At 39.7% G+C, this 27,029-nt stretch overlaps 1 protein-coding gene across 3 annotated transcripts in view; it reads right to left on the bottom strand.

Annotated features, from left to right (window-relative positions):
* Positions 1–327: 327 nt before the first annotated feature.
* The window catches only part of SMAD2 (SMAD family member 2), a 47,819-nt gene continuing 21,117 nt past the window's right edge, over positions 328–27,029 (bottom strand). For 2 of the 3 annotated variants that reach the window (XM_033085842.1, XM_033085843.1), the window contains exons 3-11: positions 15,248–15,337; positions 13,927–14,120; positions 13,319–13,453; positions 10,225–10,299; positions 8,585–8,638; positions 7,304–7,516; positions 5,492–5,629; positions 5,191–5,335; positions 328–732 (exon numbers count right to left, since the gene is read on the bottom strand). In XM_033085842.1, the coding sequence (XP_032941733.1) occupies positions 609–732; positions 5,191–5,335; positions 5,492–5,629; positions 7,304–7,516; positions 8,585–8,638; positions 10,225–10,299; positions 13,319–13,453; positions 13,927–14,120; positions 15,248–15,337 (1,168 nt within the window). In that variant the 3' untranslated portion in view covers positions 328–608. The remainder of the gene's footprint in view (positions 733–5,190; positions 5,336–5,491; positions 5,630–7,303; positions 7,517–8,584; positions 8,639–10,224; positions 10,300–13,318; positions 13,454–13,926; positions 14,121–15,247; positions 15,338–27,029) is intronic. The other variant, XM_033085844.1, reaches the window with a different exon arrangement.

The raw sequence follows: 27,029 nt of genomic DNA, 5'->3' as shown, positions 1-27,029 counted from the left end.
CTTTTCTCTTTAAGAACGCAGCAAAAAATTCATCTTTTCTATAAGGAAAGCCTTTTATGTTTAGGACAACTTGAAAACCTGCTTATATTAAAAAATATATAAAAGAATAAGGGAGCAAAGTGTTGGAAGTTTGAGATACTTGCCCCAATCAAAACCAAAATGACTACTTATGGGAACTAAAATGTAGAACAGCACAATACTGTGATATTTGAGATCATGATACATTATCTGTATATATACTTAGCTATTCATGTTATTGATAACCATTAGGACACTCAATTATATACCCAATAAAAAACACCATTAAAGAGTCTTTAGAACTGTCCCTTCTTTCTGAAGAAGGCTTTTCTATACACTAAATTTTCATCTAGAATCAGAGTATAGGAAACAGAATCCACAAGGTGCTTTAACTGATGAGACCTCAAGTGCTGTTTTTTCTTTTTTCTTTTCTTTTTTTTTTCTTTTTCTTTTTTTTTTTCTTTTTAAAAAACCTTTTTAGATAGTAAACAGTTCATGGGGACCACACACAAATACTACGACAGACGAGCTGTTATATTAAGTCTGTTGACTGGACTCTGTTTTTAGCCCACTGGTGACAGAGGAGAGTTTTAGGACATGCTGGAGCAGCGAACTGAAGGGGAGCCCATCTGAGTCAATACTTTGTCCAGCCACTGTAGAGGCCCGTTCAGGTGAAGCTCAATCCAGCAAGGAGTGCTTGTTACCGTCTGCCGCCTAGAAAACAAAGAATAGGGAGAAGTCACTGCTCTGGGCTGGTGTCACCAGGTTTTGGCAGCAGGGGAGGCTTCTGCCAGAAGCTTCCTCCATGTCAGGCAGAGGTATCCTTTGACAGCTCCAGAGATGGTCAAGGCTGAGCCAGTTACGAATGGTGATGTCTCTGGGATAACAGATTAAAGAAAAAAAATGAGGTTGCTGCCTAGTAGTAACTGCCACAGAAGAGTGGGGTGAGAACATGTGAGAGGAACAACTCTGCAGACACCAAGGGCAGTGGAGAAGGAGAGGCAGGAGCTGCTCCAGGTGCCAGAGGTGAGATTCCCCTGCAGCCCATGGGGGGCACAGGGATGCAGAGATGCACCTGCAGCCCCTGGAGGAGCCCACACCAGAGCAGGGGGGTGCCTGACAGAGGCTATGATCCCGTGGGAAGCCTGTGCTGGAACAGGGTCCTGGCAGGGATGTGCTGATGTGTGGGAACAGGAGCCCATGCAGGGGCAGGTGTCCTGGTAGGACTTGTGACCCCATGGGGACCCATGCTGGAGCTGTCTGTCCTTGTAGGACTGCACCCTGGGGAAGGGTGACCCACACTGCAGAAGTTCATGGGGAATTGTTACCCATGGGATGGACTCACACTGGAGAAGTTCATGTAAAACTGTTTCCTGCGGGAGGGACCCCACAGAGCAGGGGAAGGATTCCAATCTTCTCCCTGAGCACTGGCAGGAACAACGTGTGAAGAACTGACCATGACACATTCCTACCTCCTTTTGCAGCTGGGGGAGAAGGTAGAGCTGGTATGGGGGGAAGGTCTTTTTAGTACTTATTTTACTTCTCATTATCTTACTCTGGTTGTGTTGGCAATAAATTCATACAATAACTGATTCAAGCCTGTTTTTCCCACAATGGGATTTGGTGAGGGTCTCTCATAGTCCTTGTCTCATGACCCTTTTGTTCCATTTTCTCTCCCCTGTCCAGCTGTGGACAGGAACGAGAGCTGCTTTGGTGGTTGCCTGGAATCCAGCCAGGGTCAACCCACTGCAGCCAGAAAGGTTCAGTTGTCACAAAATTCTGCATTTCCATCCATATCTAGTACACAGATATAAAAATCTGCAATCAATCGTTATCATAACTGTTGCTAAACGTTGTCCACAAAAAAAAAGCCCCAGAATTCCACAGCACTTCACATATGTAAGACACATCAATAATGACATGCTTGTCCAGAATATATCAAGAATATTTCACCCTGGAGAATAATAGTATTTCCTTCAAGTGCCACATCAAGAGCCTTAGTTCTAAAAAGAAATTCAAAGGTGAAGGTTATCCAACTGATGCAGTGTTCACACTACAAACAACTGTGTGCAGCTGTATCTCAACCTTCCAAGTGTCTGCATCCATAACTGGATTTGAATTTTGCAGACAGCTACTGAGAAATATGGAATACAAACCCTTGGCTCTGTGCTGTCAGCGTGGCCAAACAGCACAATGCTATGGTGATCATAAGCTCTGGCTTTTTGGAGCAAATGACATGATAAATGTACAAGGAAATTGGTAGATGTTGTCAGAAACACTGTATCAAAACACGGTGTGTGGTTATACTCTGCTAACTGATGGTATCTCAAAGGAATACCAAACTATATCTCTGATTTCCTGTAATCTTAAACTTCTACATGTGTCTTATATCATAACATCCCCACACAAACAAGTGAAGTAGAAATTGCATCTCCCTTGTCTTCTGTACTAACTTGCCTATAATTTTCCAAAGTAGAAGCTTTTATTGAAACACTGTAGAGCAATTCTCAGTAAAGCTGAAGGACTGACAACCATAAAAGCCTCATTCTCTCTCCCATGTACCTTTGTTTCAGAGACCTATTATTCAAACACCTTCCTTCTCATCTGCAAAGTAAAGAAATCAGTATTGGACAAAAGAAACTTTGCCTGAGAAATCCATTTCACTGTACCCACTCCAGGCATGGGAGTTTTCCCTAACTAGATTGGCAAGACTATGGTTGCTAAGCCAGTTTTTCCTAGTAATTCCAGCTATCCCAAGATTCAAAGGCAGTAGATTAGTCAGACATAAACCAAGCTCCTTCAGTTTTACTGTCAGCACTGCAGCCCTTTGCTTTAAGGAAATCTGTTTATATAAACAGAGGAACTGAAAAGGCAGAAAGATTAAGACAGAGAAGATTGATTTCAAAAATTTCACATTTTCTAGGAGAAGACAGCAGCTGGGGTCTGTGCTCTTTCAGCACTCTACAAAACAGTTATCTTAGCCCCGAATGCCTATGCCAGAACAAAGTGATACAACAGAAAAACAAACCTAAACCACAGGAAATATAGCTCCATTTACTCTTGAATCCTCTCCCAAAGAAGGAAATTCATTATTCCGCCACTGTCAACTCCCCTACAAATGTGTTTCACAACACACTTCCTTAGAATTTTACAACTGGTTCTGTTGAACAATGCTTCCTTTGTACCAGGCTGGTAAAAACTGATAAAATAGTGACAGTCACTGAGCAACCATCTTAAAGCTAAAAACTCAGCTTCTTCAGAAGAAGGGTTCCAATTCAAAGATCACTAAGACCTCTGCTGAGTTTTCTTTTAGAAGATGATCCCAAACCTGGATAGTTCCTGTGCAAACATCAGCATTTGACTGGTGATCTGAACTTCTACCATCACCAACTTGGGTAAACATGTAACAAAGCAAAAAGTTTTGTTAGGTATTTTGTCTACCAAGCCTATAAAAGTATCACCTTACCACACCGGAACATTTATGCACCTATGCCTGAAATGCAAGTAAAGCTTTGCCTTTGCCTAAGCCTGTTCTATGAGAAATGGTTTTTTTCACATAATAATGAAGCATATATGGTTTAACAAGAGTGATGGAGTTTACAGTGTTTCCTGGTCGATTTTGACAAGTCAGACTACATTACTTTAAATTCGAGGTTGTGTCATTGGAGCCACCTCTTCTTGCTTTAATCCCAACTGCAGCATATTTACAAGCTGTGTGTATCAGTAATTTATTAGCATCATCTTAAAGAGAGGTGCAAAGAAATGAGTTCAGGCATGAGTCAATAACCAGTTTTTGTGCTATTTTGGCAGTGCTACCACTGCAGCTTTTTCAGTCCTATGGTTTACAGTTTATAGACCAACCACCAACATTCTCCCCACTCAGAAGTGACTTTAACAAAAGCCTCCCCACAGTTTTAAACCAGCACTCATGTTCTGTTCACTTCAAGATGCCTCTATGTAATCTGACTGATTAAGCCTTTCTTCTGCTCAGATTTGAATGTTGTATTTAATTATGCCTAAGTGTATACATACTCCTTCAGAGCCAAATCCAATAGCTCTTTAAACCTGAGCCAGATTTTTTTCTAATGTGCCTCTTCCTAACAAAGAGGTACCAATTTATTCCATTACTCAAATTTCTCATTTCATCTCATTAGACTATTATAAAATTGGCTTCATTTAGCTGAGAAACCTCCCCCACATACTGACACTGCCATTTACATGTATGTACTTCAAGAGAAGATAAAGGAATCAACCCAAGTGGAGCATACACATCATTATTCAACTTCAGAAATTATACAGATTTTTAAAAAATCATTAAGAATTGCATTAGGGTATTGACATGTCAGACTTCATTCTTTCAGTGGACAGTTTCTAGAGAGGTTTAAGAGAATTGTATAAAACCACAGTTCTAGCTCTCCAAAATAATAAAATCTTTAGAACTGCTCTATTAGAAGTCAATTCCTTTTCTTCTTGAATTTCCATAATCTGCATTAAAAACAGACACTGTCCTCAACTACAGCTTTTAGTGCTAATAGAGAACACAATTGGAATCTATTCAAAAGCAGATAGAATGCTTTTTAATTTCCACTCAAAGAACTGTTTTTAGAAGTTTCACTACACAAACACAATCATCTTACTCCTGCAAAGCTTTTTCCACTGCAAGTTCCAAAATACTTGCCATCCCTTAGATGCATGCTTCTCCAGCTATTTCATTCTGCAAAACGCTCTGCAAGTCTCTCCATTGGGCACCACCAACCCCATCCTGCACCCCACGTACTCATGCTATATGCAGAACAGGACAGAGACCAGAATGACTGCAAGTCTAACAAACAGCAAAGAATCTCACAGCACAAACTGTGAAACTTCAAGATGATAGCGCAGATTTCACCACAACATGCAAGCCAGCAGGACTGAGCAAGAGAATGGAACTTTGACGACATTCCTTGCTCAACAGTTGGCTTCAACGCAACACCAAAATCAGTTTATGGACTTTATAACTTAGCAGTTCCATTGCTGAGGGGGAAAAAATGGAAAATATGGGTTCAATTTGCATACCCACAATAGCAGCAAGAAGTGTGTATATATGGCTTTTGAGCCAGACAAATGATATGCTAGTGAAAGAACAAAAACTATTAACTCTAAATTTAAGAACAAAGGGTTTTCTTTTCTTACCTGTATTCAGCCCCCCATCCTTTAACAAAGCTCATTCTTATGGTACACATTCTAGTAAGCTGATAAACTGCTTCAAAGCCCTGATTCACAGATTGAGCCAGAAGAGCAGCAAATTCTTGGTTATTAAAGATTTTTAGATTGCATCCTATAAAAAGCCAAAAAGGTAGAGTCAGTGAATACGTTTGCATTTGCTACACAACAGCCTGAATGTACGAAGGAATTACAAAAGAGGAAAGCAAATGTCATGTAGTGAATACCTCCACTGGGTATTTTCTCACGAGACCTCTGGTAGGCTACTGACCTGGCGGAATTTTGCAGACAGTTGCAGGATGCCAGCCATATCTTTGATTACAGTTGGGGCTCTGAACGAAGATCGCGCTATCACTCAGGCACTCGGCAAAAACTTCTCCGCCAATGTAATACAGACGCACTCCCCTGCCTGCAGTAAAACCCAAAGGAACTCTAGTTATGGTATGACACAAGCAAAGAAGGCAAAGGTTTTTCTTTACAACAGAAACAGAAATCAATTTATCTACAGGACCTCACTGCTGTGCTGACAGCTGTAGCAGGAGCAGAACACAATTAAATTGCATTTTTCTCCCACAAATGTACAAGGAAAAGCAGAATAATTTTTGGTCAAAAGTGAAAGAGTCTTTTCCAGTCATATTATGGCTTGTCCCCAAGTCCAAGCTCAGAAGTAGTGTTCATAAAAACAGAATTAAAACTTGTGCTAATATTAAAGCACTGTATGTGAAGCAGCATAGACCACCATGGCCAAAAGAGAAAACACAAGATTACCACTGCAACACTCTGCTTACATGCACTCACGTTATTTCACAACCCACTGCATACCCCTGTACTGCTTTAACAAAAACAATATGACTTCATTTAGCCCTATTATTAAAAAAAAAAAAATCTCAATTTTCCACCTTTAAATTGTTATTTTGCTCTGTCTCTGAGTGGAAAACAAATTTGCATTGTTTATTTCTAGCAGAAAGTAAATAACATGCAATTGATCTCCCAGAGAAAACTATTTATAATTAACAGATACTTTATAGGCCATAGTTTCCATTCGCCTTTTTCATTAAAACAATTTTTCAAACAAAAATGTGAGCTCCTCTATTAAAGACTAAGAGTTCATGAGATTTTTGTTTTTCCTCATCACTGATCATTTTGAACAATCAGCAAAGGCACAGACTGGATTTCTGCACACCTAAAATTTTATCAGACAAGCATTTGGATTTGGCATTTGGACTTGGTATAAGAAGAGTCAGTTCTACAGAAGAAGCTGAAATTTTACTGCAAGTAAAAACAACCAAAAAAAATCTCATAAATGTTGCTAACGGAGGTATCCAGAAAAAAAAAATAATGAAGGTAGTTTACTGAAGAACCTGAAGTCAAGACACTGCATTGAGGAGAACAACATTCTTGACTAACCATTACAAAGAAAATCTTAATCATGTCAAAACAATGGGTTCTCAATAGCAGCTTTTCCCATTTCAGAAAAGAATTCAGAATTTCATCCTTTCAGTGTCCATTCTGCATTTTATCAACTATAATAAATTAAAGCAACACAAGAATATTTTGCAATTAAAGCCTAAATTTCAACTACAAGAAATTAGAATATAAATGCTGCCCAGGGCAGAGTGGCCCATTGAGGAGCCTGGGAGCCATGAATCTGTCCCCTGGGATGCTTTGGTGTGCCATCATTTTCCAGAAGGCAAGAACAGCAATGTGAATACAGGAGTGCCACACAGTAGTGGTTTCCTGCTGTGCTGCCCTCAGCCTGACAGCTGTGTGACTGCAGCTGCCACCAGCTACTGAGTGAGGAAAGGCAGCTCCTTTCAGCTCCAGCCATCACTACATCTTTTCCCAATTCAAACTGGTTTCAGTGGCAGAAGCTGCTACTTTTCTCCCTAATTTCAGAAGCAGTGACTCTGTCTTTTCACTTCTGTTCTCAGCCACAGAGACCAAACTGTCACTGACAAGCCCTGAGAGATATGGCTGGCTGATGGTTGGCTGCACAAGGGTGAAAGCAACCCAACACAAATCCATTCCAGATAACTTAACCGACAAAATGAAATTAAACAGTTAAAAGATCAGAGATCTTTACCTATATGTCGCCTCGTCATTTCCACTGTAGCATTTCTGTTTACATTGGAAAGCAGACCTAGACAAAATCGCTCTGAATTTGATGGATCTGTAAAGCCATCTACAGTCAGGGAAGGCTGAGACGCATGGAAGGTTTCTCCCACTCTTTGATTCAATTCATAATATGCTATTGAACACCAAAACGCAGGCTCCGAGTAAGTAACTGGTTGCAAGTCTAAAAAAAAATTTTAAAAACCAAGCTTAACACAGATTTTGAGGCTGAAAGTAGATCGATCTATCCTGCTATTTGTCTCTCCCAGAAGTGACAGCAGTAGTCTCCTCAAACTACTCGAACTATATTTTGCTTGCTGTCCTTTTTACCTACTTCAGTAAATAGAATGGAATTCAATCTTCCACACAAGGGAAGGAGGAGGGGAAGAAGGGGTGATCTAATCTGACCACAGCTCATTTAGTTCAGTACTTGCATTTTGCTCGGCACAATGATTAAGCTAATGGTGCTCTGAGCGCCAGACGTTGAGACACTCCTGTTGCCTTTTCTGTAGCTTGCAAACATTTTGGCAGCATTAAAGAAAAGATTAAACTATCAAACACTGAACAACAAAAAGGAAAAAAAATAATATGAAAATCATGTTCTCTTGTATTACGTTGTCTCTTTATCTAAAGGTAGTTCTAAGCAACTTTATTGTCCCCTACTAGAGTATCTTCCCTATGTACTTTCAGGTTTTTTCTTCACTGCTTCCCCTTTTTACCTACCCTAATTACTTACTCAGCGTCCTGCATTTTCCTGTCACATCCTGTCACCATTTCTTAAACAAACCCATGGCAATCTGATCTTCCTGAGGCACTTACACAGACACACAGCAATGGCACTGGGTCAAAGCAGGTGGGCTACTAATGCGGGAGCAACAACTGTGCTGTGGTTACAGGTGAAACAGTACATGAGAAGAGCAGCAGAACACACACACAAGGGAGACAGCAAGTCTGGGCACCATTATGGACAGGCAAATACCCTTTTAAACTATTCATTTTATAAATGCTATTCCTGCACACATAGAGATAACACTCTTTCTCTGCTACGAACTCAACAGGTACAGAAATAGAGTAATTTTTAACAAGTGATTAACCCAGCCCCATTACATTTTAACACCAGGAAGCCAACCCAACAGTCACCTCCTAATATAGCTCTTAATTTCTTACAGCACATTTTCACTTTTAAAGTAATTACATATATAATGAAGAGTCACTACACATGGAGAAATAATTGTAAGTATTTCCAGCTTACCCAGGCTGTGATTAACTGGAGAGAGAGTACTAGGAGACAGCTCTGCTGGAGATCCTGTTGAAGCAAGACAGACAGGTTTCAGAGCAAATGTTTTTTGTTAGATCAGTAGGCATAACCATTATCTAAATCGGGTTTACAGTGAAGTTTTTCAGAGTAAGAAACCTCAGTTTTTTGGAATATCACACACTTACTCTGAATTAGGATTTCATTCAATTTTCCAGACCTCTGGGTACCCACCCCTCCCTGTAAAGACTCAATTAACTTATATTTGGCAGAACTCTGCCACTTTGTGCACACTCTCAACATTATTTATGCACTTCTCCAGTGAGAAGGTGACTTCCCAAATTCAGTAAAAGAGCAGGTAAGGCAGAGAGGATGAGACAAGAAAGACATCGCCTCTCTATTCTCAAAGGAAAAGGTTTATCTCAGAAAAGATCTTCCAGTATCTGAAGGGAATCTTCAAGAAAGTTGGAAAGGGACTGTTTAGAAGAGCAGGTATTGACAGGACAAGAGGGAAAGGCTTCAAACTGAAAGACGAGAGATTTAGATTAGATATTGGGAAAAAAAATCTTTATGCTGAGGACGATGAGGCCCTGGCACAGGTTTCCCAGAGAAGCTGTGACTGCCCCATACCTGGAAGTGTCCAAGGCCAGGCTGGACAGGGCTGGGAGCAACATGGGGTAGTGGAAGGTGTCCCTGGTGGAAAGAGACGGTCTCTAAGGTCCCTTTTATCCCAAACCATTCTATAATTTATGATTCTATGATCGCCAGAAAAGAGTAAGCTGGATTTCCTCATTGAGGAAATCATTCTTTCCCAGAAGGAGGAATTTATACATTCAGAAAAACACGAACTCTTCTCCAACACAATTTGCACACAAGGTGGTAAAATACAGGAAGGTTTTCTCAGAAACATTCTCAGAAACATCAGTGGCTGCTGATGTCAGGTTGTTCTTAAGGTATTTATTGTCACATAGTGGGAAAATATTTCAGTTCTTACAGAAACTGGTGCAGCTGATTCCAACTTACTGAAAATGGTTGCTAACATTAGCTAACCAAGCACACTCAAGTCTGCCAAAACACAGCAGGAGGTTCTTGCCCAGCACATTAACTGTGCTTTGTCCAAGTCTAAGGTCAGCCACATTATCTAGAAACCCTTACATACACAGGCATAAATGCTGCTACTTTTGCCACAGAGCCTTCCACACAAGAATTAATTTGAAACACGGAAGAAGTGGTAAGTTTGTCAGAGTTAGAGACAGGTTCTCAGGATACAGACTGTCTGTAGGTTGTTTAGGCCAACAGACATTGCGCTCCAACAAACCTGTTTACCAGGGAATGGTTGAAACCAATTAACTATTAAAATCTATTTTAAGGGTTTCTGGTGAAGTCTTAATTGGACTTGTATACTTCTGTTACAGAACAAATGTAATATACTTAATATGTCGCAGAGTGTTCTAAAAGCATTTCCCTGGCAAAAAGTTGTTTTGTTCATTAAAGACTGAAAGAGGTATTTTAGGCATAAACCACCAGGTTTTACAGAGGAAAACTGCCACCACCTTTTGGACTGAATTCATGCTCCTATGCAGAGGGAACACAGCTAGTAATACAAAGCCTTGAAAGTAATGAAAAATAAATGTTACCTGTATCCATGCTTTGGTTCAGCTGCTGGTCACTTGTTTCTCCATCTTCACTAATATATCCTGGAGGAGGTGTTTCTATTAAAAAAGAAAAATCCACCAATTTGTAAAATGACTAGGGAAACTTCTGTAAGATTTAAGTCTTGTGCATTTTGTCATGACATCTTCATGAGCTCTGTTACACCTACCTGAACATTGAATCTGAATGTCATTTTGCTGTCCCTTTTTCCTTCAAGTAGGACTTCAAACACATTACCTGCCTTATTGGTATGTAAAATGTATCTTCTTTTGTATGTCAGTCAATTGCTCAAACATGTTATATAAATACCAGAATGCTTGATTGCTCCATTTGAGACAAGATGCTGTCACTACAATGAGTAACAATTTTGCAACTGTGATCAACAGCTTTCACATTTTGTAGAATTACAAATGAAAAAAAAAACATCCCTTGATTTCCACAAAAAATGTGAGCTGCCTTTATGTAGGATAACCATCAAATCAGATACTCTCCCACACCTTTTTTTCAGTTCAGTCACCAAATATGAATTTCTTCAACACACAAGAGTTTATTTGATTCATTTTACAACTATATTAACATAGTACACTGCACAAGTTTATTACCATTAATACTTCTAAGCTCTATTAAAAATATCATCTATTCTTTTAACTAGCTTTCTTTAAAGACAGAATTTCACAGACCAAAGTAAATTCAGTACCAACTTTGAAGCGTTCTGATACCAGAAACTGTGTCTAATTCCTTAGAAATATCTTCAAAACCCAGGAGAATATGCATTTTCCTCTTCTCCATTCAAAATGTTCTTTGTAATTCAGATAACAAGTTAACCAACTGCCTTTCAGGGAATAATTTTCTTTGAACTGGGCAAATGTCTTTTCCTACACATTACAGGCAAAACCTGTGTCTCTTTAGTGGAAGTGTTTGAAGTAACTATCTCTACAATCACCTTAGAATTGTCTCTGAAACTTCCAGGGGTTAAACATCTTTAACTACATTATTACCAAACAGCAGAAATTTAAAGATAAAACCCCTTTGCTTAGGAAATAAAATAAAATTATAACAAGCATCATCTGAGATGTACTGCAATATGGTGAGATCAGAAGGAAACTAGTGAGAGGAAACTAGATTAAGTCAGTTGATTAAATTAAAATGAACTCAGAGAATTTTATCTTTGATTCATTCTGTGCGCTAAATATAGACTTGACAGAATTTAAGTGAGAATTTAGAAGGACGATTAAGGGAAATCGTCACTAGTACAAAATATAAACAAAAAAATTATGCCCATTTTGAAGATTTTTACAGCAGTCATTGTATAATGGGGACTCCACCCTTGTCCAAATCATCAGCTGCAGTTAAGCCCACAGCTGTGGCAAAAGGTGAATACACATTTCCAATCCAACCCACGACTCCCATTTCCAGTTGTTAATCTAGGCTCTTTGGCACAGATTACTTTCCATGTCTAGTGTCTGCTCAAACACAGAAGATTTACTCCACCTAGTACTATTAATAGTTTAGGGTCAGAGGCTGAGCACCACACAGCTGGAAATGAACACTCAGGTGGGGACAAAAAATTTGTAGTGGAGCTTAAATGCTGCCAGAAGTGCAGATAATGCAGCTCAGCCCATCCAGAACCTGAACTGGAACACGCAGCTCCCAAAGGCCACCCTGCACCTTCGTGACCACCAAGTTCTCTTGCAGATCAAGTACTGAGACAGGACTGGGGTACAAAGCTGCCAGATGTCAGTCTGCCCTGCTGCTGAAGAAAATGGTTCTCTGAAGAAAGCTGTCAAGGCACACAAGGCTTATCAAACCCAGCCAAACAGTCCAGATTAAGTCAGTCAGGTCAAATAATAGGATGAGCACAAGAGGAGGGTGTCAGTGACAAAGAGAGGAGGTGTGGTTATCTACATAAACATTCAAAGATCATGTGAATTCCTGCAATCACCTTGAGCAAACTTCCTGCAAATAACTACTTTAGCTCATTTCCATAGCACTGGATTAGCACATGATGGCTTTCTAGTAAGATGTTTGCAAATGTTATCAAAAGCCTCCAGTCTGAGTCAAAAAAGTATACACAAGTTAAGAAAGCAACACCAGTTTCTAGCACCTTAAATTGCTCTGTAAAGGTGGCAGTAGATGTGACCAAAAATTAAACAGAAAGGTCAAATTAATTGACTGTTTAACACCATTTCAGTTCTTGGATATATTTAAACAAAACACAAGCAACATTCTCCTTACGACATGTAGGGACAATTTGTACATTGAACATTATTTGAGTTTTGGGGCAGTCACCTCATTCTTTCAGAGATTCCAGATGTGAATTCTCAGCTTATTTGTAACATGAATGCATTCAACATTTACAAGCAAACTTCAGTTTTACTTGGTTTTACACTCTGGGTAACTTCCTGAAGAGACAGGAAACAGGAAGTTGGGGCAGGAAACAAAGGTCACTGATTTTATGTTTCAATGAGGGTAACAGGGTTTTGGGTGCAGCAGATTAGCATTATTGTTTGGTATGGGGTAGAAAAAGGCAAAAAGAGGGGGAGGAGAATTTTTTTAACAGTTCAGTATTGTTAGGTTGTTCTTTCATACTAAAAAGACAAAACAGTATGCACACAATAGCAGCAAAAAGCTAAAGCAGACCATTATTGATGTGAACTACAGATCAAGACACCTCCTAAGTCACTGCTTTGCAACCTAAAAGTTTTCTCCACGTATTACATAGGATGAGATTGAGCATCAGTTTATTACTCAATCTACAACACACAGCATTTGGCAACCCCTGTATGTTTGTGAAAAAGGCTTAAAGCATAAGGTGAAGATCTACTTTGCACTTATATTAGCATTCTGAAACCAAGTAAGCTATTGTGAAATGACAGCAATATGGTTTAATGAAGGATCATGTTCTGCAAACAACAGTGTTTAAGAATTTCCACTGGAATTAATACACAAAATCAACTAAATCTAATTTAGCGGTGCATATTTCAATTAATTTGATCACTTACAAGGATGAAATGGCCATCTTTGTTCCAGTGGCACAATGTCAGAACACGCTGCCTACAATGGGAGCTAAGAAAATACCTGGTATGTAATTGCTCTGTGGTTCAATCCCAGCTGGAAAGTTAGTGTTCTCAGGAATGGAATGGGTATAGTCATCCAGAGGTGGCAGCTCCGTTAGGATCTCGGTGTGCCGTGGCACAAGCACGGGAGGCAAGACTGAAAAGGCAAAATTAAAAAATCATTGGTAATCAAAAAACATGATTTTGTGACCTAAAAGGAAAAAAATAAATCTAAAACACCTAAGAGTTTCTTCAAATGTTTTGGAATCTTCTTAAACTCAGCACTGCTAATACTACATTTGCAGAGCTAGTTACTGGCTAGATGGAATTCCTGAGGTGCCTCAAATAAGACTATTCCAGATTAGCAAAGGTAAATCAACTTTTTTGTCCTATTCAGTCTGAATTGCACCTGGCCAGCTGGAAACTGCTAGCAGTCCTGGAAGTGCTTATAAACACGTTTGTAAAGGTTTTTCAGTAACTTTACTATTAAAAATTTCCAGGGACATGATCTCAAAAAGAATTTTCTGCTTCTGTCAGGAGAGGACATCACCCTTCTCTTATTTTTCATTTAAAACATCATGCTGAAAAAACACAGACCCTGCCGCAGAAAGTCAGAAGCAGTCCTCCTACCTGGCGTCTCCACTCTCTGGTAGTGGTAAGGGTTTACACATACTTCATCCTTTTTAAGGTTAAAAGCATATTCACAGTTTTCAATTGCCTTAAGTTCATGGTGGCTGTGAAGGTCTGGCCAGCGCCACAGGCGGCAGTAAATGACATGTGGCAGTCCCTTGCGGTGAGACACCTGCAGACGGCCATCCAGAGATCTGCAGGGGAAAGATGTTCAGAAGCGTTTACAGACTGCCTCCATCACTCGAGCAACACAGGACACACACGGGTAGCTCATTCTCAGAATTCAGTGCATTGACTCTGCTAGTGACATTTATACTCTAGTTAAAAGGCTTCAAATGCAATGAAAGTGATCGTATCAAGCAATGTCAACTTATTTTTGAGCTGCTCAAATTATTGCCAGTGAATTTAGAGTTCATTAAAAGCCACTTACATCCAACCAAGTATTTAGAATGATTGCTTCATATATATATATATATTAAATGCAGGAGACAGTTGTTAAAAATAAAATCACACACTTAATGGTCCCTTCCACTGCTAAAGGCACCTCAAGGCTTTGCTGTGGCATGGATGCTTTATGGTTTTAAGAATAAGAACTCCCACAGGACTGCAAATAAGCCTATAAGCAGTCAGCTGCCCAAGTGATCCACATGGCAGTATAGCTACAATGCAAAAAACATGAATGCACATCTTGTAAGGGCTGTACAGTTTATCTTCTTCACTTCATCTGCCTTGCTACCAGCTGAAAATGTTTTGCTAGTTTTAAGACAGACTGCATATGCTTACACAAATGCAGATGTTTATGATTGTTATGGGATGGGAGACAAACCTCAATACACAAATCAAGTAATGTGACATGAAAAAATAAAGACCCTGTTTAGAATTTGCCCACCATTAAGTACTGAAGAATTTACAAACAATTCTTTAGTAGCTCGTATCTGAGCCAATTAGCAAGATTTAACTGAAAGCTTGTGGCATACAAAGCAGTTTAAACACTTTGTAAGATTAGGTCTAAAGAATTAAGTTTTCCAACTTTGTTAATATAAATACCACATTAGAGCTTGCATTTAACAAGTCTTCCCATTCTTTCAATAGCACTGGCATGAAAAAGGAATAATTGTAGAATTAAAGAGTTTCATTGGTCAAAACATCAGCTGTGAACACACTGATTTCTATACTGGCAAAGAAATACTTCAAAATGCTGTACCGTGAGAGGCCTAGGAATCATTTTAGTCTATTTTATGGCTAAAGCATCCCATTACAGACCCTCCAAAGCCAATCCCTCCCACAAGATTTTTATGATGCGAGAGGGCAGAATATTCACCTGGTTTGTTCAGAGAAGCTGTAAAGGCCTGTTGTATCCCACTGATCTATCGTGTTTGGTGTACTCAGTCCCCAAATTTCAGAGCAAGTGCTGTGCATAAATTGAAAACAAAAACAAAAAATTGATATGAATATGGAACATGGTTATTCAAAACACCATGATGTCAAACATGGAAAAATGTACAGAATACTTCCTTTCACATAGAAGATAGAGCACTGTTAGACTGGCATTTAAACTGACATCTCATGCTATATTTTCTATATGAAGGAGGCTATCAAAATGGAACAAGTGATTCAAGGTAAATGATAAATGTTTTTAAAGGTGAACAAGTTCTCAGGTTTTAAGTAATTGATACAGTTGCAATGTTCCTTAAAACAGGCAAAACTTCCTCAGCCTAGTTCTTTACAAAATTCAATTTTAAAAGGTAGTTTCTGGGTTGGTTCTTTTTTTGTTTGTTTGTTTTTTGTTTTTGTTTGTTTCTAAACATAAACTGCCCTAAGACTTCAAATAAAGCCATGGGTATCCAAAACTGAACATCACAATCTAAAGTTCAAGTACCACCACTTCAACATTAATCTCATTTTCCAAGCACACACTAATTTGCTGCTATTCCGAAAAATGGAAATTTAAACTCTGAAGAAAAACACATTATAGCTGATACTTAACTGTTTTCTGTGCTCTCCTTGATTAAACAGCTAAACATTCATTCACACAGCAGACAAAACAGAATGTTTAACACAGTTTTACAGTATATTACCTTAAGATTCAACTATCACATAGCAGTTTTAATTGCTTAATCAAGCAGGAGAAAAGGAAAGACAACTAAGCCTTTACCAAACTGGTTCAAGGAACAGATCAAAATGGGAGAGAGAAAGGAACATTCAGTCACAGACACAAACTAAAGCAGAGGCAGATTTAAACAAAGCAAGAAAACAGCACAAGATTGTAAACAGGCAGCAGAAGCATAAACAAAGCTCAGTTCCATAACATACTTTCTCAGTGACCACTGAAAACAGACAGTTTATTTTACATAAGTAACGTACTAGACATCACACCTCAGAAATTAAGAGAATTTGATTCACAAGCAACTTGAATCTCTGCTTCCTAATTATGCAGCCTGAAATTTGGCTGGCTGCTACATTACCTTTAAAATCAACAGCCTCTGGAAAGTTGCAACAGGAAGAATCCAAGGTCATCAAGCTTCTGATTTTAAATGTAGGTCTTCTGACAAATTTAAATTACCAAGTTTAGCCAATACACTCCAGTTTGGATTGAGTGCTTAAGAAAAGTGAGGTGTTGGTGTTTCTAATTTCTTCTCATTACACAGGGAAAATTCATTAGTGTTACAAAACAAAAGAGCAGACAGCACATCATTGGACTTGAAGCCACTTGCAGGACTGACAACCATCTCAATTCCACAGTGACTTTAAATAAAACCTAAGTAATGAAAGCAATGAATAGGTCTTGCTTCCTTCTTGCCTCTACCACACATCTCATTTCTAATGCTATCCCACTGAGGCTGAAATGTGAATGCCAGTGAGAAGCAACCCAAATTAATAAACTGGTTATTTGACCAGAGAACAAACATGGCTGAAAATACATGTTTTGAGTTAACTTTCAGTCAGATAGCTTCTATTCACTGCAGTTATATGAGCACTACAAAGAAGGAGAATGTAACTGGGAAACAACAGCCTGCTTTTATCACAACAAAATACATTAAATAAAGTCTTTTGGTATATTACTGATTATAGGTACAAGTAAAATCTTGTACTAGATGAATTTGCCTAGTAGAGAGCAGCAGAGAGCCAGAGATGAAGGCCCATTCTCTGGCACAGATCCAGCTCTTCAGAAAAGCCAAACATCCTGAGCAAGTTGCATCCATGTTGGACTCGGGCAGCATCACAGCTCTCCAGAACAAGTGGGCAAAGAGGGGATCCTGCCCACGGTTGCATCAGCAGGGCCTGCAGCCTCTCTTTTCCATCCTCCTAAAACACAGTCAGAACTGTGGGCCGCCAAAAGCTTTGCAAGGATTGAAGTAATTGCCCTGAAGACACTCAGGTAGCCCGTGGGACACCAGGGAGCATCTCTGCACTGTACTGTGTCCTTAAATATGCGCCACTAGTGCTGCTAAAACAGAGCATCCTGTACGTGCAATTAGGAGAACAATCAGCAGACACAAAGCCTGCTGCATATTAATTGACACAGTGAGCTCTGACAGCTCACTACCTTTGAGCAACGGATCCTTCATACAAAGCAGTGCTCAAAAGCTGATGCTGTCACATAGATTACACGTTCCCAAAATTGTGGGGTGCATCACTGGTGTAAGCATGACAGGCCACACATTTGGTTCATAAGGCTTTTAATACAGCACATGAAAAATAAAATGTCATAGTCCTTGACAGAAAAAGATGAACATGAACAGTATTTTACACTGCTAACCTCTTCTCTCTATGAATAGTCAAAGCTAATAGCATATTCCACAACCTAAGGAAAGACAAACAGTACCCTGAAGTGGACTGTTTAACAGAGCCATAGCTTGGAATGAAGCTCAAAACACCATGGAGAGACAACAAGCCAGGAGGCACAGAAAAGTGATCAGTCAGAGCAGCAAAACTGCTCCAAAGTCATCGGTTTACATGGCATGCTATCTTCTGGGATGCGTATGTGCTTACAGTTGGGATTAGTGTTTTACTGTTTTACCTACACCAGGACTACATTTAAACTCCAATAATGCACAATCAAACACAGGAGAAAGAGCCTGCAGAAAATCATTCCATATGATCAATGAAGTCAGTTCAACAAAGCTTTTACTGTTTGCTGGAAGAAATGTCTAAAGAAATAGAGGTTTCTCTACTTCCTGCTGACATAAAAGATCCATTGCCTACAAGGTGCAAGATCATCCCCTCACCACATCACCCAGGCAATAAATCAAGACACTCAAAATTCACACACACGCACATCAGGTCAAAACTAAATTCCTCACAGCCCTAAAAACCATACTTCACACGCAGTACTTCCATGAAAGGCTACAGTACGTTCATTCATACACAAGCCATCGCCTGACAGAGGGCAGGCATGTCTACTCATCCCTGAAAGGTGGTGTTGGAAAGGTGACTGCATTCTGAAAGATGTTTTAACCACCACTAAAACCATCTGACAGCAAGACAGGAGCTACAGATTTTTAGCAGTGCAGAATTACTGCCTCAAAATGAACAGCAATCACTCGCTCCTTAATCTACCTTTCTGAAGCATCCAAAATCCTGTGTGATGCAAAGAGTCCTTTCCGTGCTTTAGGTTCCAGGAGAATCAAGTACTAACATCTGCACTCATAAGTCAAGCCTTGTCTGGAAATATTCCCAGGACCTGGAACATGATCATGTATGCTAGAAAGCAGCTAGGACATTCCCCAGCACCAGGCAGTGCCAATTACTGCTCTCCCACACAATTCCCAGGTCTGTGAGTCGCACACCATTGGGACTCACTCACACTGGACAATTCAGATGCAGCTCCCCTAGCTCAGGGTTGAGGAATATAGACAAGGCAGGCCTGAGCCAGTTGGACGATGCCTGGGAATGTTCCCAGGCACGTTTAATTTATTAGGAGGGAGGCAGCCAAGAAGTATCACCATTTCACCTTCAGTAAGCACTCAAGCTGAAGTCTGGAAGCACACTTCAGGGTTTGTATTTTACCAAACAAGGGGGTTTGGTTTTGAACTTGCTGTACACTGTATCACTGGTAAGCCATCATTGTTTTCAAAATATAATTAGGCTTCTGTGTCATTGTACCTAAATCTTTCCTGTGCAGACAGTGTTTAAATATACTCCAAAACACAAGTCCAAAGCTAATGTACTTCCTCTCTCCTGGACACTTTAATTCCAAAGAATATTTTCACCGCTGTTCTCAAAACAATTTGTTGACAGAAACAAGTCAACATTTGGTCAACAATACAAAAGCTAGTTTTTTACCTTTTCAACACTTTTCTACAGTAGCTCCCAACAGCAAATCACCATGTTCTGTGGCCTTTCACATTCCGTGCTTGAAAAGTCGATTGTTACTTTTGCAGATCCCACAAGTAAGTGAATTTACTCTAAGGGACTTCAGGGATAAAAAGCACCAATTTGGTTCAGTTTCTCTGGTAATGTGGAGGTCTAACAAGAGAAAACTATTTCCTAGAGAAAGGAGAAATGCTGAAAAAATATTTGCTAAGAATTGCTCTTTGAGATTCAGGTGCTTTTAGGGAAGGGTCCAAATCTAGCAGGTATGTAGTTAAGCTGCTACACACTAAACCTGGGACAACTGGGGTTTGGGACTATTTAGGACTGACCAGAGGACTGATGTGGTAAAACAAGGATCAGACAGGTTTAGACATGATGGAATCAAAGCTACTTCTGTCAGAATCTTTCCCTGAATGGAAAGGGTTGTAAGAGCTGGTGTTTCAACCTCACTTTTTATCTGCTTACAAGAAGCATCATCTCATATGATACTGTGGAATTCTGGCAAGAATAATTATTAATGTAGCTATCAGCATGCAACAGTACACATTATGCCTTCACTTCTTCCATTTAATCATTTCCTTTAACAGGAAAATCTCAGTTCCAAAAAACCTGTACTCTGGGCAAGAAGTTACCTACACAGCAATGAGCTGTAGCAAGGCTTCACAATTTTCAGACAAAATGCCAAAACTAACTGACTTCATTCAGTGAGACAGAAAACTCTGACATAGGACACAGGAAAACACCAACTATTGAAGATAATCTGGAAGTATTTGCATTGCCTTATCTACATGGCACAGATGATGTTCCCAGTCGGTATTCCACTACCTTTGTGGAAGAAGAGTTAACAATAAGTCTAGTACAAAACCTGGGCTATCAAGACCTGGTGCAAAGACAGATAAATTATTGATCTGCCTATGACAAATGAACATGGACAAACAGTTTCTGCTACACTCATGAGTACGCAATAAAATGCTTAAAAGAAGAATAAAGTCCATAATAACAAGAAACCCCTACATGAATGAAATAGCTTAAAGAAATGCACTGTACTGATCTTCATGAGTCCAAAAATACACATGAACCTCTTATCAACTGGAACACACTGCTCAAAACCAAGTTCCTGTATTTGATATGATTAGGTTGTAAAGGACACTGCAGGAGAACACTGAACAGGATAAGATGACCTGTGACAGCACAACCTCATTTCAGTGAATATAGAAAGACATTTGCATCTTGGCTTGCAGCAGCAGTAATTCTACACTAGAAACATCAGCAGCTGAGATGCATATACACAGATCAATCCACAATCCCTTCACTCATGTCCAGATGCCAACTATTAAAGCCTACTGGTACCCAACATGCTTAATTAGGATCAGTTTCTCAACGCATTAAAAGCCAGAGGTACTGATTTGCAGATCCAAGAAAGTATATGCAAGTATTGTCCCGATATTCATGGCCACAGCATCAACAAGCTAGTGCCTATACATAGCACTGCTCATACTCCAAGACATGCCTGCACTCTCCCCAAGAGCATTTGCAAAGTAGGAGATAAACAGGTGATCGTTCTTATCAAGAATACTCATTTTTACAGAGATGTAGTTCATTTGAGACTGTAGCTGAAAAACCTGAAGCCAGCAGAGTTTTAATCAGTATCCTGTGTGCACCAAAACTATCACACACATTGCTTGGGCTGAGCCAGGCATATTACAGATTGTTGCTGCTATGAATTTATTACCAATTTTTACTGAGAAACAAAATGAACACATAACTACCCTACCACTATTCACAATGTTGGCAATTGTGTGCTCAAGGTACTTTTTGTACTAAATGAAGCGCTTGCAGCAAGTACAACATGGATGAAAGCAGGCAGAACCACTTCAAAGATATTTACATATGAAGTACCAGAAACTCTATAAAGAAGTTACTAAATATTGTCACAATTCATATATAACTGCAGTTACACATCTTTTCTTCAAAGTCTTGCAAGGTGGAACAGCTCTAAAGGAGCTAAAAGGCACTGAGTTCAGTCAGCAGCCTCCTCTTTACCTGAAGTGGCAGCACTAGAAATATGACAAATACAACCTGAACTGCAAAGAGCACTGTGCTAGTCAAAGCCCACATTATACAAAAAAACATTATAGAAATGGTCTTGGACATTTAATTTGCTTATTTGTGAAGTATAACACCAAGCCCCTAATATCCTTCCTGAATCTTTCACATCTTTCAGACTCGCAGCCACTAACAAGTCTGCCAAGTTCATGTTCAAGGCAATCTTCCCCATTTGCCTGTTTTCTGCATCTTATAATCATGAGCCTTTCTCCCACTGAATCTAATTTGTCTGCCCCTACATTTTCTGAGGTATTTGTAGTGCTGGAGCTGTGGTTGAAATGAAAAGTAATTCCAGCAATCTGTGACAGTACTCCATTTACCTGTTACAAAATGAGAGATGAGAATCAAAGTCAGTTCTCCAATTCCAGGATTCTCATGCAAAGTCTTCCCTACAGAAGTGAACCTGACACTAGTTTTCACTCTATGACTGAACAAGAAAAAATACTACAACAATAAAAATGATAAATTTTACTTGAATTAGAGAAGTTACTTATATAAGCACACAGGTACCTTTATAACAGCATTTACTAGGCTTAGAGCTTTGACTGTTACTTTGTCAAAAAGACAGGAAAGAGGCAGAAAATTTGCTTCAAAAGCTATACCAAGCTATCTAAACTGGAGTTAGACCAGCAAGAAATGGCCAGACTTATGGAATCCCATTTTTCATAACAAATGGGCAATGTCAGTGCTTTAGCATTGCTCATGGCTGCATCTGTAACATTTACCTGAGAAAACAGGCTGAAGTCTGCAAACTCGAGGTCTGTACCTTGTACACAGATTCTGTACCTTTGATTTATTTTTTTAAAAAAAATTCTTATGTAATGTCTTAGATCCAAGATTTCAGAGCAATGCAGTGAGCAGGAAATCAAGGCAGCAACACCACAACACTGACTTGGTCTCCAGTTTATGACAGGTTTGGCTACACTGAAGCTGCACTCCTGTGAATACACCACCCATTACACTTCACTGATTTTACCTTTGAGAAAATTGATGCAAGTGAATTGATGTAAGGAAGAACAGAATCCTTCCTCTCATACCAGTTGCCTTCTTCCTGATGCAACTGAGATTCAAGAACAGCTAAAGAGATATACCAAGCCTTTGGAGCTAGTTCAGAAATAGTCTTAAAGTCTCCAGTAATAGGAAAGATTGAATTGAAAGGCTTAGCTGTAACAGAGATGAAAATAAGACTGCAATTTAAAAAGTTCACTGTTTTACATACATGAGTATTGTACTCAGCACAGACAGATCCTACCAAACCTGACTGATCATGGTTTCCTTAATTCTGGGTTTCAAATTAAAATACATGTAGCTGCTTTAATATTTTGATTTGACAGTCCTTTCTGTACACTGACAATTAGCACTTTTCCCTATTACAGTCTAAAATGCCTACAAACCAGAGGGGAGCAATGCTGACTGTATTACCTGTCCTTCCAAGTAGCACCTCAGCTAGCAGTATAGCCAACAGCTTGAACAAACACTAAAATGCAGTCTGGTTGACCTAAGTGCCTCAATGAAATGCATTTTGCTTGTGTTTCTTTTCCCCATGCTGGGAGTGACAGGGGAAAGGTAATTTGCACTATGCTCACTTAGGAAAGGATAAAACAACCTGCAATAAGGACATGAATGCTAAGTTCCTTTCTTGACCTATCTACCATACCCCTGCTACAAATTATTTTGCATCCTTGCAGAATGGATCAATGTTTTCACTTGCATCTCCAGCATCCATAATACAGTGACATGGCATCTGCTCACTTAAGTGTACAGAACCAGGCACAACACTTATGAAATTGAATGACTCAAAGCTACAGCAGCTCAATGACATCAAGGTACAGAGGTCCTGATCTTACTATCTTGCAACAGAAAATGTAAAGATTCAGTAGTTCAGTACAAAATAATTATTTCTTTTCCCATCATCTGCAAGAGAGATGAGCTAATAAGTTAACAAATGCCAATTAAAATCACAGGTATGTATTCTTTTTGAAAATTATCTACACCACTGTGGTGGCACTCGCCTTTAAGAGATGCTGGACAAAGATTCTTCCATGGAGATGATTCTGTGATAGACTCTGGGGTAGAAAAGCAGGCTCCTAGAAAAGTTCTGTTAAAGGCCAATACCAGCAACCAGAGGAAATTAATATTCACATGCATTTACACATAACTGCAGATGGAGAGTTTAGGTGGTTATAGGTAGTTTGCCACCCGAATCTCCCATTCTTCAAAGGAGAAACAGAGCCTGGCAAGCCTAGGAAAAGGATATCAAGCAATGTCTTCCAAAGCCCTAGACTGAATCTTATTGTGGAACTGAAAGCACAGATTTGTGTCTCAGCACAAACTCAACAAAACAAGAGTAAAACTGCGGGCTGGGCAACGAGCACCCACAACCAGGAGCGCTTCCTCTAGCCCCTTAGATTTACTTATTAAAACAACTGGCATTACATAGTTACAAAAAGAAAAAAAAATACAAAATTGAAAAATTGTTTTTCCTCCTTACCCAGAATCCAAAAGTAGACCTTTATGCTTCAAGCAGAAGACAGATTACTTGCTGTAAACTGTAACATTACCTTATCTCTCTGCCTCCCTCCACCCCACATGCACATTCAGGACACACTACAGCCAAGAAAGATACATTTATATATGTGCATATTTAGTGGAATATAAATCAGGAACCATTACACAACCTCTCATCTTTCAGAATGCTTTTACGAATAAAGTTTACATAGAATTTTATATAGTATATTCAAAACCATTACATCAAATACAAAATGCAGCATCTGAACCTAGGAAAATGACATAATAACCTTCCTTATAAATGGATGTATGCTAAAAAAATTAACACATCAAAATAGCCAGAAAAGCAGGAGGCACAGGATGCAATTAACCTCTCTAACACTGTGGGAAAAGAAAAAAAGTCATTGAATAACTCCCATTTACTTCAGATTAGAACTTCAAGAATGTCCACAGGGGACAGAAAAGTGGAACGTGATGTACAAAAGACACTGATGGAGCCAAACATTTGAGCTGCCCAGTGCTTGTTCCAGGGCCAGTAGCTAGTTTTCTCTAGTTCTGCTGAGTGCCAGGCCAACAAGTGACCTTGATGAACAGTATATGCTTCTGCTACCTTTTCTTCTTCCTGGTCACATGTGCAACAAACTGCCTACATAGGCAAAAATACAGCTACAAGGCTCTTCAAAGCACTTTATTATCCTCCCTTCTCCCAAATCCTGACATGCTAGCCCAGTGCTGTCAGACAGAATAAAACAGCCAACAACAATCAGTGCTACCTTTATTTTTCTCTCAATGCTAGGAGATCCTGCAAGGATAGCACCTCAAAGTTCAAGAGCAATTTTCCCAGGATGCCATGGAAACCAAGCTGAAGTAAAATATTCCTCTCTTTTCTCATTGTCCATATGATCTGTTCAGACATCCGATCAAGGAGTTTCTACTCCCTGCTCAAAGGCAGGTGGGGAGCAGAGCCTGAATATTTCTAAATGACAAGGTCAGACAACACAGAGGTGGTATCAGGACTCAGAAATAAAAGGCATGCAGTGCAGCTCAGCCTCCTTCAACACTCAGCAGGGAGCTGGCCACAAGTCTTGTGCTCAAAGACCAAAGATGTGGAGCATCCAAAAGCAGCCCACGGAAATCATGAGCTAACAGCTCTGCTGGGAAACTTGCCCTGCAGTTCCCTACTCTCAACCAAACACCACTGCTTTTAGCAGCTCTGTGTTTCACAAACTCTGAAGCAGTCTGCAAATAAGAAGAACCTAAGCATGGATAAACTGTCCTCAGTCACATGCTCCAAAACAGCCATCAAAGCCAATCACTCCTAGATGCCCTGTGTCTAACAAAGATGACAAGTGTACCACAGCAATCACAATGGCAGCTCTCTAAAAACTAACCAAGGGGTGGAGGGAAACCAATAAACAAACAAAAAGCCACACACAAAAAAAGCCAACAATAAAGAAAAACCTATTACCATGTGAACTCACAAGCACTGAGGACATGGATGTTCATGCTTTAAGATGACATTCTGGAAATGGTAACTTGGAATTTCTACATTGCTTTCATTTGTCACATTATTACATCCAATAAAGGTTTTCTAACTGCTGCAGTTTCGCATCTTTAGAAACCTAAACTACTCTATGATAATATCAGGCAGTGGGTTGAGATGACACATAGTACATTTTCACAGGTTAGTGCTGTAATGCTGAAAATCAGAAATATTAAAGGACAAAGTACCTGTATATGAAGACCTATCCATCACAATATTGGCTGATATATCCACAACAAATTGGTTTGTTAACAGCAGACAAATCTCACAGAAGATCATACTTTCAACAGACATTAAAAAATGACCTTTATCTCAAGTTCTCTAACCACTATTAGTCACAGTAGGTGTGGTGAAAGCTTTCCCCACAAGCTAACAGGTACAGCTACCAAGCAAGGGCCAAGTCAAGAAATTTATCTCGGGCAGTCCATCATCCTCCAAGTCGGTGAGCGGCTGATGCTACCACTTGCGTGGGCTGCTCTGCAACTGATGGACAGCTGAGAAAACATGAGATGTTTTGATTAACCTTCTCAAACTACTGTGTACTTGGGTAGCAAAGGGGAGAGGATTAGCCCTTCAAGGTATTTGTCTACAGTCCTCAAAAAGTATGTTACCCTGGCAAAAAGATTACTCTTAGAACAGTTACAGGATCTTTAAATATCTAATTTCAAAGTGAGCTTTTGTCTGGACAGCCCCCACAAATTACACACCCATCTTGAGAAAGCCAAGAAGAAAACCAGAGTTTATATGCTGTGAAATGCTCCATGCAGGGAGGCCACCACAATCCCTGCTGCAGGCCAAGCCATGCACACCTGGCAGAAAACTGGTGAAGCCAAGAATGTGGCCTTGATCAACATCCCAAACAACAAACTACCTTTATGAAAACTTAAAGAAGCGCCAACTATTATATAGCTAAATCATACGTGTTTCCTATAAGGAAACTCAAATGAAGTTAAAGTTTGAGCCTTAGAGAAAGCTTCCCCAAGATGAGGTAGAGAATGGAATGATACTTGCAACATCACTGTCTCCAAAAAAACTATGTCTGACAATGACATCACCAACACTGACAATGCCCATATTTCATGATGAAAAAAGAAAATTCACAACTAGCAAGGAAGCCATAAAATGTCTAGAAGAGTTGCATTGTCCAGATAGAATAAAGCAGTATTTCATTTTTAAAATGCACCTTGCAAGTTTGCTTAGATATTATATTGCTTTATATGCTTTTGGTAAGGCAAAAATCAAGAAGGTAATAGCCAAGGTGCCTAACTAGAAGCCTCTACTCTCTTCAGGTCCAGAAGAGAACATGGGACCAGTACAGCAGATACTGTACTGGAACATGCAGGAGACACCTCTAGAATAAGAGCCAAAGTTACTTCCTGAGCTTTGCTCACTAGAGCTTATGCAGTAAGGATGTGTTAAGACCTTGATCACGTACTGAAGTCTTCAACATCTTGCTCATGATCCACACCCACAACACACACCTGAAGACCGTGCCCACAAGTGCTCTTGCCTCACATCCAATTGCTTAACAGGTAAAGCACTTTCCCAGGACATCCAACAGTTTATTTTCCTCACTCCACCTCCCAGAAGTCAGCCCTGACCAGCCCCACCACCCTGCCCTCTGCTGAGG

The sequence above is a fragment of the Catharus ustulatus genome, chromosome Z (genome assembly GCF_009819885.2).
Source record: "Catharus ustulatus isolate bCatUst1 chromosome Z, bCatUst1.pri.v2, whole genome shotgun sequence".
Taxonomy (NCBI): Eukaryota; Metazoa; Chordata; class Aves; order Passeriformes; family Turdidae; genus Catharus; species Catharus ustulatus.
This window is presented reverse-complemented; position numbering and strand designations above follow the sequence as displayed.